General features: G+C 39.9%; 1 protein-coding gene across 2 annotated transcripts in view; it reads left to right on the plus strand.

Annotated features, from left to right (window-relative positions):
• Positions 1-8,621: 8,621 nt before the first annotated feature.
• usp14 (ubiquitin specific peptidase 14 (tRNA-guanine transglycosylase)) overlaps positions 8,622-13,403 on the plus strand; it is a 56,815-nt gene continuing 52,033 nt past the window's right edge. Inside the window, exon 1 of one of the 2 annotated variants that reach the window (XM_043688245.1) lies at positions 8,622-8,762. In XM_043688245.1, the coding sequence (XP_043544180.1) occupies positions 8,744-8,762 (19 nt within the window). In that variant the 5' untranslated portion in view covers positions 8,622-8,743. The remainder of the gene's footprint in view (positions 8,763-13,403) is intronic. The other variant, XM_043688242.1, reaches the window with a different exon arrangement.

The raw sequence follows: 13,403 nt of genomic DNA on the forward strand, positions 1-13,403 counted from the left end.
GTCACCTGCCCTGCCTTATTTCCCAAGAGTAGGTCAGGTTTTGCACTTTCTCTAGTAGGTGCATCCACATACTGAATCAGAAAGTTTTCTTGTACTCACTTAACAAGTTCCTCTCCATCTAAACCCTTAACATTATGGCAGTCCCAGTCTATTTTGGCAAGTTAAAATCCCCCTACCATAACCACCCTATTTTTCTTACAGATAGCTGAGATCTCCTGACAAGTTTGTTTCTCAATTTCCCTCTGACTATTTGGGGGTCTATAATACAATCCCAGTAAGGTTATCATCCCTTTCTTATTTCTCAGTTCCACCCAAATAACTTCCCTGGATGTAGTTCCGGGAATATCTTCCCTCAGCACAGCTGTAACGCTATCCCTTATCAAAAATGCCACTCCCCCTCCTCTCTTGCCTCTCTTTGTATCCTTCCTGTTGCATTTGTATCCTGGAACATTAAGCTGCCAGTCCTGTCCATCCCTGAGCCATGTTTCTGTAATTGCTATGATATCCCGTGGGCGGCACGGTGGCCCAGTGGTTAGCACTGCTGCCTCACAGCGCCAGAGACCCGGGTTCAATTCCCGCCTCAATTCCTGTGTGGAGTTTGCACGTTCTCCCCGTGTCTGCGTGGGTGAGCTCCGGGTGCTCCGGTTTCCTCCCACAGTCCAAAGATGTTAAGGTCAGGTGAATTGGCCCGTAGTGTTAGGTAAGGGGTAAGTGTGGGGGTATGGATGGGTTGCGCTTCGGTGGGTCGGTGTGGACTTGTTGGGCTGAAGGGCCTGTTTCCACACTGTAATGTAATCCCAGTCCCATGTTCCTAACCATGCCCTGAGTTCATTTGCCTTCCCTGTTAGGCCCCTTGCATTGAAATAAATGCAGTTTAATTTATTAGTCCTACCTTGTCCCTACCTGCCCTGACTGTTTGATTCGCTTATGTTCTCAACTGTACCAGTCTCAGATTGATCTCTTTCCTCACTATCTCCACCTTACTAGTTTAAATCCTCCCGAGCAGCTCGAGCAAATCTCCCTGCCAGTATGTTAGACCACTTTCAATTTAGGTGCAATCCGTCTTTCTTGCTCAGGTCACTTCTACCCCAAAAGAGATTCCGATGATCCAACAATATGAATCCCCCATCCATACACCAGCTCCTCAGCCATGCATTCATCTGCTCTATCCTCCTATTCCTGCCCTCACTAACTCGTAGCACTGGGAGTAATCCAGATATTACTACTCTTGAGGACCACCTTTTTAAATTTCTGCCTAACTCTCTGTAATCTCCCTTCAGAATCTCAACCTTTTCCCTTCCTTTGTCCTTGGTTCCAATGTGGACAATGACCTCTTGCTGTTCCCTCTCCTCCATGAGAACATTCTGCACCCTCTCTGAGACATCCTTGATCCTGGCACCAAGGAAACAACACACCATTCTGCTTCTTCTCTGCTGGCCACAGAAACGTCTGTCTGTACCTCTGACTACTGCATCCCCTAACACAATTGATCTCTTGGAAGCCGACGTACCCCTCGTTGTATTAGAGCCAGTCTCAACATCAGAAACTTGGCTGTTCGTGCTACGTTCCCCTGAGAATCCATCACCCCCTACATTTTCCAGAACAGCATACCTGTTTGAAATGGGTATATCCACAAAAAACTCCTGCACTGGCTGCCTACCTCTCTTACCCTTCCTGGAGTTAACCCATCTATGTTACTGTATCTGAGACTTTCCCCTCTTCCTATTTCTGCCATCCATCACATACTGTTGCTGTTGCAAATTCCTCATCGCTTCTATCTGTCTCTCCAACCGATCAACTCAATCTGATAAGATTCGCAGCCAGCAGCATTTATGGCAGATGTAATCCCGCAGTAACCCTTAAACTTCTTTAAACTCTCACATCTGACAAAAAAGTACATATCACTCTATTAAAGGCCATTTTTTTTCCTTCACAATTTACAGACCCAGAAAATAAACCATCTTATTCCTCTACAAACATTGCCCAGGTTAAATTAATAGTTATGGCTTATATTTTAAGTTTAATCAAGAGACATATCTCCAAAAACATATAATCAAGAAAGAACCTACTCTATTCACAACTGCAGATTCTCTGTAGGCCACACTTAAAACAATGATTAAATTATCTGATTCTGTGCTGTGAACTTTGCCCAACAGTTCCTCCAAGAAAAGTTGTGAATTTCATTGTTTGATCATTTTCCCAGATGCACTCTGATGTCCAGTGAAACACGAATTCAAACATCAAAGGCAGTAACTGTGCAGGTTCTCTCTCTCTCTCTCCTGCAATGACCTTACCATATGTTTCCTTTGTCTGTTCTTCTCCCTTTTAAAACTGCTGTTGTTTTGACTTTTTTTTCCAAAATTCCAAAACAATGCAACAGCATATGAAACAGTCTCTAATCTAAAATCTGCCATGTACTCTGCACGTGTAAAAAGGTGACTAGGTGACAGGATACCAAACTTCCTGGAGTTATTTCACTGCCTTTGATGCAAGTTAATTAATAATTGACTCTTACTAAGTGAAGCCATTTTAGAAAACAAATATCCTTTAGCCATTTTAGAAATCAAAATCATGAGTGTCTGGATTGATGGGATTTGGAGAAACATTTCCTGTGGGATAAAAGTGAGAGAGTATAGATTTAAAATGATTAGTAAAAGGAGCAAATGTTTTGTTAGAAACAAATTTTTTCACAGAACGAGAAGTTAGTTTAAAGAATGTCTCGTAGTATGGTGGAGATGGGTTAATTGAGACATTCAAGAGGTCTTTGAACAATTAGTTGGAGAGAAATAATGCGGTAGTATTTGGGGGAAAAGCAGGAGGTTGCCACTAGGTAATGATGCTCACCTAAAGAGCCAATGCATTGATTGCATGGCCTCCATCTGCACTATAACACCTCCATGCATCTGTGATTTTGCAAAAAAAAATTCATTTTCTTTTCTCTCAATGAAGACATTATTTTGGTAAAGGAAGATTGAACTTTACTTTGAAGTCCACTTTTACAAGTGTAGAAACTTCAACAGTCATCAGTTTTAGTGCTATAGCAACAATTGTGCAACAAGAAAAATTCAACAAAATCTTCCGTCAACAAAGAATGCAATAAGGTAACAAAATGAGTTTAGTATAAGAAGATCAAGATCCTAATACTAGTCAGGCAAACCAAGTTCAAGACAATCAAACAACACATCAAAATTCCCCCAAACCAGAAAAGTTTAAACTTTGAGTGCCATTCAATAGACCAACAAATTAGCAAATGCAGAAAACAAATTACGAAAATTTCAAACAGCCACAACATTTTTTATATCTAGAAATGCTCTTACACTCAACTGAACGGTGTTTTTTCTCCATCACCAAATCACTTTTTTTATATATATATATACCACCACCAGTAACTCACCTGTTTTTCCCAATTAAATAATTTACATTCAAAGCTTGTTAAGGTCAATGCAAACAATCGAAGGTGATGGAGAGCAGGTAGGGGCCAAATATCACCATCTGTTGTGGCTGTGGATTACTGGTCAAGTGTCATTACCATGACACCATATCCATTACTCATACAGCTTTGACATTGGAAACTAAATCAAATCTAGAACAGATAAGCACACTTTTCTACTACATGTGAACATTAGATCATATAATGCACAGGCAACAGATCAATGAAAAACAAATAATGTTTGGCAAGCTCCTAACAACCTTTGACCAATATTTCACTTCAAGGTCAAATAACATTTCAATAACAGATGTCAACTTTCAGGTGAAACTGTAGATAGTATACACATCGAAAAAAACTATCTCAAACACGCAACAATGGAAATCTACTACAAGAGCTTGTTTTGAGAGAATTGTCATTAGGCTGTTCATTAAATCAATCACTGAACTTCTTAATCAAAAGAGGTTGCAACTCTAGAATAAGAAATCCAAATGGGATTTAAAGTCTAAAAAATTATTCAAGAAGCATTTTACAGCAAAAGTTCCATTTAATGCAGAACACTTTACAGAGCGTTTTGACAACTCAAAACACAATAGAACATTTAGCCAGAGAAGACAGAAATCTCATTTGAACACGATTAACGACATCAATGTGAAAACCTTAAACATTCTAATACGACAGTGCCCCATACCTTTTTTGTTCCAAAACCCCACATCAGTGAAGACAAAACTGTCCAGCCTTTACCAACAATGGACTCATTATAGGAAAAGAGGTCTCTTACCAAAGATGTGTTACAATCTGCAGAACATAAAAGGAATAAAATCAATCAATCCCAACACAACATGAGTATTCTTGCTTTGGCTCGGATTGAGAGTCCTGAAGACTGTATTGCCTCCCTGGTGCTTGGGTTCAGGATATTTCAACTGGGCTGCAGAGGAAAGATCCAGTAGTCATAGTCCACATAGGTTGCAACAATATAGGTAGAACAAGTGAAGAATTTCTGCTGGGAGAATGAGTGGCTAGGGACTAAACTCAAAAGCAGAACCACAAAGGTAATAATCTCTGATGACCACCTAACCCATGAGCTAATTGGCACGAGGTCAATAAGATTAAAGAAGTAAATGCCTTGCTCAAAGATTGATGCTAGAGAAATAGGTTTGAATTCATGGTACATTGGTGCCAGTACTTTGGAGGAGGGAGCTGATCCAATTGGATGGGCTCCACTTGAATCATTCTAGGACCAGAGTCCTGGCAAATTGCATAACTAGGACTGCAGAAAGGGTTTACAAGTAAATGATAGTGGGAGGGTTCAGTTAAATGAAAAATTAGAAAATCAAATTTACAGAAGAAGGTGGAGGTGCAGGTTAATGATGAGCCTGATGGTTATCTGAAAAGAAAGGAACAGAATGTGAGAACATTAAGTTGCATGAATGGATCGTACATGAGCAAGAAAATTTAATAAAAGGATAAACTTAAAGGCATGAAGCATTTAGAATAAAAATAGAGACAATGGGTATGATTTGATGGTGATTACTGAGACATGGTTGCAGGGAGACCAGGTTTGGGAATTCAGTATTCAAGGAGCTCAATTTTTCAGAAGAATAGGCAGAAAGAAAAAGGAGACAGTGTAGTTTTGTTAGTAAATGAAGATATCAGTGCTGTACTAAGAAATTATTGTCATACTGGAGATCAAGACGTAGAATGAGTCTGGGGAAAAATAAGAAATAGCAAGGGAAAGAAGTCCCTGGAGGGAGTAATCTATAGGTCCCCATACAGTCGTTCCACAGTAGGGCACAGTATAAATCAAGAAATTACTGGGGCTAGTAAGAATAATACAGCATTAATCGTGGGTAATTTTAATATGCATATAGATTGGATTAATCAAGTAGCGGGGTAGCCTTACGGGAAAATTCATTGAATATAGTAGAGATTGTTTCTTGGAGCAATATGTTGGGGAACCAACTAGAAGGCAGGCTGTTCTGGATTTGGAATTGTGTAATGAGGTGGAATTAATTAATGATCTAATAGGAAAAGATCATCTAGGGAAGAGTGATCGTAACATGCTAGAATTTCAAAGGAAGGTTGGAAGGTGAGAAACTGAAGTCCTACAGTACCATTCTGGAATTAAATAAAAGTAGTTACATAAGCATGAGGACAAATTTGACCCTAGGAGTTTGGGTGGGAAGCCTAAAAGATAAAACAGATTATGAGCAGTGGCAAATATTTCAGGAGATACACAATTGGTCCCAACTAAAATATATTCCAGAAAGGAAGAAAGATTTGAAGATGAAAAAAAACCTATGGTTAAGCAAGGAGGTTAGAGATAATATCAAGACAAAAGCTGAGGCATACTATGTTGCAAAGGCAAGTGGTAGGCTGGAAGATTGGGCTACCTTTATAGATCAACAATGAGCAAAGAGCAAAGGAGTAAAGAAAACTAGTGCAAATCACAATAGATAGCGAAAGCATCCAGAAGTATACAAAAGGGAAAATGGACCTGGGGTCCAATCAGCCCTTGTGTGACTGTGCATGTGGAGTTTGTACATTCCCTCCATGTCTGCATGGGTTTCCTCCGGGTGGTGTGGTTTCCTCCCACAGTCCAAAGATATGATTTGAGGGGCCGGTGTTGGGCAGGGGCGGATAAAGTTAAAAATCTCACAACACCAGGTTATAGTCCAACAGGTTTATTTGGAAGCACTAGCTTTCGAAGTGCTACTTCTTCATCAGGTGGTTACAAAGAAGCAGTGCTTCGAAACCTAGTGCTTCCAAATATACCTGTTAGACTATAACCTGTTGTTTGTGATTTTCAACTTAGTCCAAAGATATGCAGGTTAGGTGCATTGGCCATACTAAATCGCCCAAAGTGTCTAGGGATGTGTAGGTTAGGTGGATTAGCCATAGGAAATGCACGGTTACAGGGATAGTGTAGGGTGGGTCTGGTTGGGATGTTCTTTAGAAAGTCAGGGGACACAATGGGCCAAATGGCCTGCTTCCACACTGTAGAGTTTCTACAATTCTATAAATAACGTTATGAATCTTTGAAATTTCCTTCCTCAAAAGGTAGCGGCTGCAAAATCTCTAAATAACTTCAGGGCCATGATAGATAGATTCTTGAGATTATGAAATATTATCAGGGGTATGCAGGAATGTAAAGTTCAGGTTAGAATAGATCAGCCATGATCTTACTGAACAGCAGAGCAGGCTCGAAATGCTGAGTAGCCCACTCTTGTTCCTTATTAGTATGTTCAAATGTTATTCTCTGATGAGCTTCAAAACATTTTCAATACTCTTGTTTACAATATGTATTCTTTGTAAATCATACAACCAAGGGGCAGCACTACAATTTCCAGCCCTTTGCTGTACTGTGGCTGAAAAGTCCTAGGCAATGACTTTTCCCCATTGCACTGCTGAAGCAGTTGCTCCAACTTGAATGTGTCCCTCAGCAGTCTTGATCCTGATAATGCACCAGTCTGCAACACTCAGTTAAGGACAACTCTTTGCAATGGAATACTAGTAGGGTTTAAGCAGACCAAAGGTGATGGTCCTCCAATTTGTTTTTCTCAGTGTACATCCCTGGGCACAGTGTGTAAAACAGAATCCTGAATCCCAGACTGCTCAGAATGAACCTTGACATAAACCATTATATCTCTCTCCAGACCTTATTTGGCAAGATATACTCCACAAAGATGTAGACAACAACTTTTCTCCAACATAACCATCTTGAAGGCATTTAGAGGAGGGGATGAGATTCCAGGCATGTAATAAAGATCTGACATGAAGGTGTCTCTTGCCACCAACCAAGCTATGTCTTGCTGCTTGGTTGTACTATGGTCAATTTTATTTTTAGCAAAAATATACTTTATTCATAAACTATCCAAAAGAACAAGAGGTGATCTCATTGAAATACAATTATTTTTTACAGGGTGTGAAAAGGTGCGTCTGGAGAGCATGTGTCCTCTGGCTGGTGCCTCAGAATGAAAGGCAGACCATTTAAGACTGAAATGAAGCAGAATTTCTTCAGGCAGAGAGTGGTGAATCTCTGAAATTCTCTACCCTATAAGGCTGTGAAAGCTCAAATATTGGACAGTTTCAATGGAAAAAGATGCAGATTTCTGGCGAATAATAACATTAAGGGAAGAGATGATCAGCCATTATCTAGAATGGTGGAGTAGGCTTGAGGACCTGAATGATTACTCCTGTTTCTATGTTCCTAAGTACATTTCAAATCTGGATACTGTAGAAGTGCAACAAAATACAACTTTTCTTAATTGTGTTTGTTGTACTCTTAGGTACTTAAAGCCAATTGTAATATATGTGACATTTACCACAGACATTCAGTGACAGGCATTTAAGGGTCCCTCTGCTCTAATAATGTCTCTGAACAAAAAAATTAAAGCCAATTATCATACATGTGACATTTGCCACATACATTCAGTGACAGGCATTTAGAGTCAGAGCTGTACAGCATGGAGACAGATCTTTCCATCCAACTCCAACCAGACATCCTAAATTTATATACAATTGGTCCATATCCCTCTTAACCTTTCCTATTCATGTACCAATCCAGATGCCTTTTAAGTGTAAATGTAGCAGCCTCCTCTCAACTTAAACCTATACCCTCTAGTTTTGACTCCCCTACCCTGGGGAAAAGACTTTGGCTATTCAACCTAGCTTCCCACAAAGTGCCAGGATACACCTGTTCGAGTCCTGGGGATTTATTCACCTTTATGCATTTTAAGACGCCCGGCAACTCCTCTTCTGTAATATGGACATTTTTCAAGATGTTTAAAGTCTAGTACTCTAGTACTGCTCTTGTACCGTTTCCGAACAAAATAAAGTTAGAAAAGTATCTACAGGCTGAGGGTTCTTTCATCGGTAGGCCCTTAGTTCACTCAGACTGTAAGACTTTAAACTGTGACCTTTCTCCCGACTACACTCAGTAATATAATGAGTCGTTTGGGTTTTTCACGAAGGCTGCTCTAATGATGTGTCTGGAAGTATATTACGTGTTTCAGACAGCCATCTTTTGGAAAGATATGATAAGGGGGAAGCCAGTTAATTTGACGGTTTTCAGTCTAAAAGCCTATATGTTTCGCCACGAAGTTGACTACCTTCATTCCCTATAGTCACTTCTTTCAAACTGATCTTTGGCCCAAAGTTGGAGGGCCAGTTACTGATATTCGATGCTAAAAGCTCCACCATTATCAGTCTGAGCGAAGAAATGCGCAGGCGCGATGGCGCGCGGGCTGGGGGCAGGGTTTGAATGAGGCCGAGGCCGGGCTCGAGCTTTCGTCGGATCGCAGGAGTAGCAGCGACATGCCGGTCTTCACAGGTAGCCAGTGTCCGCCGCTTCCCCTTACATTGCCTTAACGCAGTAAAATAATTCGTGTGTCCCGGGGTGTCAGGATCCCCAGGCTGTTCTGATCACTGTAACCGCGCTTTGTTCATTATCAGTGTGCAGGCCCTGTGCGAATTGGAGGCGGTGTCAGCTGAAAGCAATGAGGTGGATGGAGGTTGTTGGCTCCTTGGGCCGCATCTGAAGCAATCGTGTCTAAATAACATGTCGAGTTTCTGGAGATGAAAATGGAAAATGTTTCTCTTTTCTCTTCTATTTTTGCTCTTTTTTTGTCGTATAGAGCTTGGCAGCAGTGTGTACAATTTGCAAAAATAAAAGCTGCTGCAATGATTGTGCAGAAAGCTGGGCCGGTGGCCGCCACTGCTACTGCCCCCTTCAGTTCCCCAGTCTCACTTTTAAATGTTGATTTCAAGAAGTTTCATCGTTTTATGTGTAAACAATTCCATTCAAAATTTACTTCAGATGTTAATTTAAAACTTTTTTAACTTAATGAAACATGAATTGAGTAACTTTTTAAATTAAATGATCGAGGTGTGATGTTTTTATGTCAGGTGAAATATTCATTTTTGCAGTTACTTTACAGGCATGCATACTGTAGCGAATGAAGATTTAAATAACGAGACTGTATTTTCTTCGGATTGTCATTTAGCCGACATTCATTTGCTGGTCCGATTTAAATAAAAGTCAACAATTCAAAAAGCAATGTTCTATGTCAAATATGAATTAGAACTGGATATGCTTTAGAATATGTGAAACAAAAGTATTTCATTTAATAAGATAAACGAGGACATCTGGTTAATAATTAGTTATCATCTCAAGGAATGCACTTCAAGCTTTCGGGTTGTAATTAACAACGATTTCATGTTGATCTTTTGTTTACCAAAGGATGAAATATAAAACGTGAACAATGAGTGATCTGTCCCTAGGCTTAAAATGATTCAGAAGGGTTACCATTAGTTCAAGAGATTTAAGTTCATGTTGTTCCAGGATGAAAGTAAACTGACAGCCAGTTTGAAAACAAGAATCCCTTGACCTTGGGAGTAATTCTGGAGAATAGTTCATGAACTCTATTAGCACTATGAGTTATTAATATGCGTTGCAGTGTTTGAGTTGTGTTGAAGCAAAATAATTTGATGACATTTCAGTTTCAGACCATCTTAAAGTACCCCATGTTGTCATAGAGATGGACTGTGAAAGCAGAAGGTTTTTTCAATGCAGGTCATTTCACTTTTGATTTGGTGTATATCTCACTGTTTTAAGAGTGTCAACATTTGATTGTTAATTAGGCCTGCACTTTAAGCAGAGAAAATGTATTACATATAATATAAGGCTGAGGGACAGATCTTAAATCAACAAGGGAATCTAGGGACATTGAGAAAAGGCAGGAAAATGAAGTTGAGGATCATTATTGGGTCAAGCATGATATCACTAAATGACAAGCAGACTCTGAGCTAAGTGGCCTTCATCTGCTCTTGTATCTTGACTTCATATCATTCATATTATGGGTGGGGCTCAAGGGAAGTTTGGATTTGATCAAAGATTTATCTTGTTTGTAGCTAGAAGAAGAAATATAAGCAGCCCTCAGCCTTGTGGCAGAAAGTAGTCAGTAGAATTAACCTGGAAACTGAGAAGGCAGTCTGGATTCTGCCAGCAAAGATCAACCGGCTGAGTCGTCCATGGTTATGAGATAGTAAATAAAAGTTGAAAAATTGTTTAGCGAAGAACCTGACGGATATTTCCAATAAAATATTATCTGAATTAAAACCCAGGAGAATTAGTAATTTCTGGAATGAGGTGGCTTAGATTGTGGGTTTTTCCTTTTAATTGTCAATGGTCCTTCAAGGACTTGTCAGTTAATAGGCTTTTTCATTTTAACAGCTAATTGCAATAGAGTCATAGACATGTACAGCACAAAAACAAATCCTTCGGTCCAACTTGTCCATGCCGACCAGATATCCCAACCCAATCTAGTCCCACCTGCCAGCACCTGGCCCATATCCCTCCAAATCCTTCCTATTCATATACCCATTCAAATGTCTTTTAAATGTTGCAATTGTACTAACCTCAACCACTTCCTCTGCCAGCTCATTCCATACACGTACCATACCCTGCGTGAAAAAGTTGCCCCTTAGGTCCCTTTTATATCTTTCCCCTCTCGCCCTAAACCTATGCTGTTAGTTCTGGACTCCCCCACCCCAGGGAAAAGACTTTGACTATTTATCCTAACCATGCCCTTCATGATTTTATAAATTTCTATAAGGTCACCCTTCAGCCTCCGATGCTCCAGGGAAAACAAACCCTCGCTTATTCAACCTCTCCCTATAGCTCAAAACCTTCAACCCTGGCAACATCCTTGTAAATCTTTTCTGAACCCTTTCAAGTTTCAAAATATCTTCCTGTTAGGTAGGAGACCAGAATTGCATGCAATATTCCAACAGTTGGCAAAAGTGAGGACTGCAGATGCTGGAAACCAGAGTCTAGATTAGAGTGGTGCTGGAAAAGCACAGCAGGTCAGGCAGCATCCTAGGAGCAGGAAAATCTACGTTTCGGGCAAAAGCCCTTCATCAGGATTTTCCTGCTCCTCGGATGCTGCCTGACCTGCTATATTCCAATAGTGGCCTAACCAATGTCCTGTACAGCCGCAACATGACCTCCCAAGCTACAGTATTTTCACTGTATGCAATAACTTTGTGATTCATTAAATCTGAAGTGTATTGAGAAAGTTCAGAGAAAGCAAATGAGTAGATCTGACTCAGAAGGAAGCTTCTAATTGAAACAAAAATGCTTACTCCCGATATCAAGTGTAGACTAGCTGAAAGGCACATTTATGACTAATGTCAGAAAATGACTGTTTCACAGTGATAACTTAGATGGTCTTCCTGTTAAGTTTATGCAACCTAAGTACATTACGTTAACTAATCCTGAGGCAGTAATTTCGTTGGCTGTGAAGATGTTACTTCACATCTGTGTCAACTAAATGTTTAGCAGTTCCATATTGCATGAACAATTTATGTAATGTTAATCAATATGATGGTTTGTGCGCTAGGGAGAGAAAATTGAATAATTGGCAATTGAGCTGTGCACAATACCCTGGGAAAGAGTGACCGTAATATGGTGCAATTCTTGACTAAGATGGAATTGACTCTGAGACTAGGTCCTGATTCTAAATAGAGTGAGTTACACTGGTATGAGGTGTGAGCTGCCTGTGATAAAGTGGGGAGGATTACCAAAAGTGGATAGATAAACATTTTAAAGAATGCATGGAGGAACTGCAACAATTTGTGGTTGCAGTTCATAGTCAACTCCATCTTAGTCAAGAATTGTACCATATTACGGTCACTCTGTCTAGCAGAAAAGTAAAACTGGAAAGGACCTGACCATGGCTAACAAGGGAAATTAGCGATAGTATTAGATCCAAGGTACAGGCATACAAATTGGCTAAACAAGAGTAGCAGACCTTAGATTTAAGCAAAGAAGAACTAAAGGGGAAAAATAGAGTACAAGAATAGGTTTGCAGCGAACATACCTATAGAAGCTTTTATAATCCGTTTGTATGTGAAGAGCAAAAGACTAGTGAAGTCAAATGTCCCTTACAGTCAGAAAACAGAACTTATAATGGAGAACCAAGATATTAGGCCAGTGAAATATATATTTTGTTGTGTCTTCACACAGAGATAAAATAATACCCCAAAAATTTTGGGGATGGTCTACTGAGAAAGGCACTGAAGGAAATCATATTAGTTGGGAAATTGGAATTAAAGACTGACAAGTCCTCATGGTTCAATAATGTACATCCCAGAATACCTAACAAAGTATCCCTCGAAATAGTAGATGCATTGGTGGTCATATTTCAAATTCCATTGACTCTGGAAGTTCCTATGGATTGGAGGGTAGCTAATGTAAACCCCCCCCCAACTACTTGAAAAGAAGTTGGAATTATAGACTGGTTAGCCTGACATCATAGGGAAAATGCAGGGGTCCATTATAAAAGCTGTAAGAGCAGAACACTAAAGTATTGACAGGATTGGACATTGTTTTATGAAAGGGAAATCATTTTTGGCAAATCTGTTGGAATTTTTGGAGGATGTAACTAATAGAGTTAATAAGGGGAAATCAATGTACATTGTTTACTTGGACTATCAGAAGGATTTCAGTAAGCTCCTACACAAGAGCTTAGCATTTAAATTAAAGTGCATGAGATTGGGAGTAGAATACTAACATAGATAGATACTTGGTTGGTAGCCAGCAGCCAAAGGAGGAATTAACAGGTAGTTCTTTGAATGACAGAAAGTGACCAGTGGCCTACCTCAGGGATTGGAGCTTGGATTCCAGCTTTTCACAGTATATATTTAATGATTTAAATGAGGGATCTAAGTTGAATATCTCCAGGTTTGCATATGACACAAAGCTGCATGCATGGGTGAACTATGAAGAGCATGCTGAGGTGCTTCTGTGTGATTTGGACAAGTTGAATAAATGGTTAGATGCTTGGCAGATAAGGTTACCCACTTTGGTAGTAGAAACAGGAAGGCGGATTTCCTGGATGGTGATAAATTGGGAAAAGGAAAGATGCAACAAGACCTGGTCTTTATGCACCAGTCGCTGAAAGTAAACATGCAG

The sequence above is a fragment of the Chiloscyllium plagiosum genome, chromosome 4 (genome assembly GCF_004010195.1).
Source record: "Chiloscyllium plagiosum isolate BGI_BamShark_2017 chromosome 4, ASM401019v2, whole genome shotgun sequence".
Lineage (NCBI taxonomy): Eukaryota > Metazoa > Chordata > Chondrichthyes > Orectolobiformes > Hemiscylliidae > Chiloscyllium > Chiloscyllium plagiosum.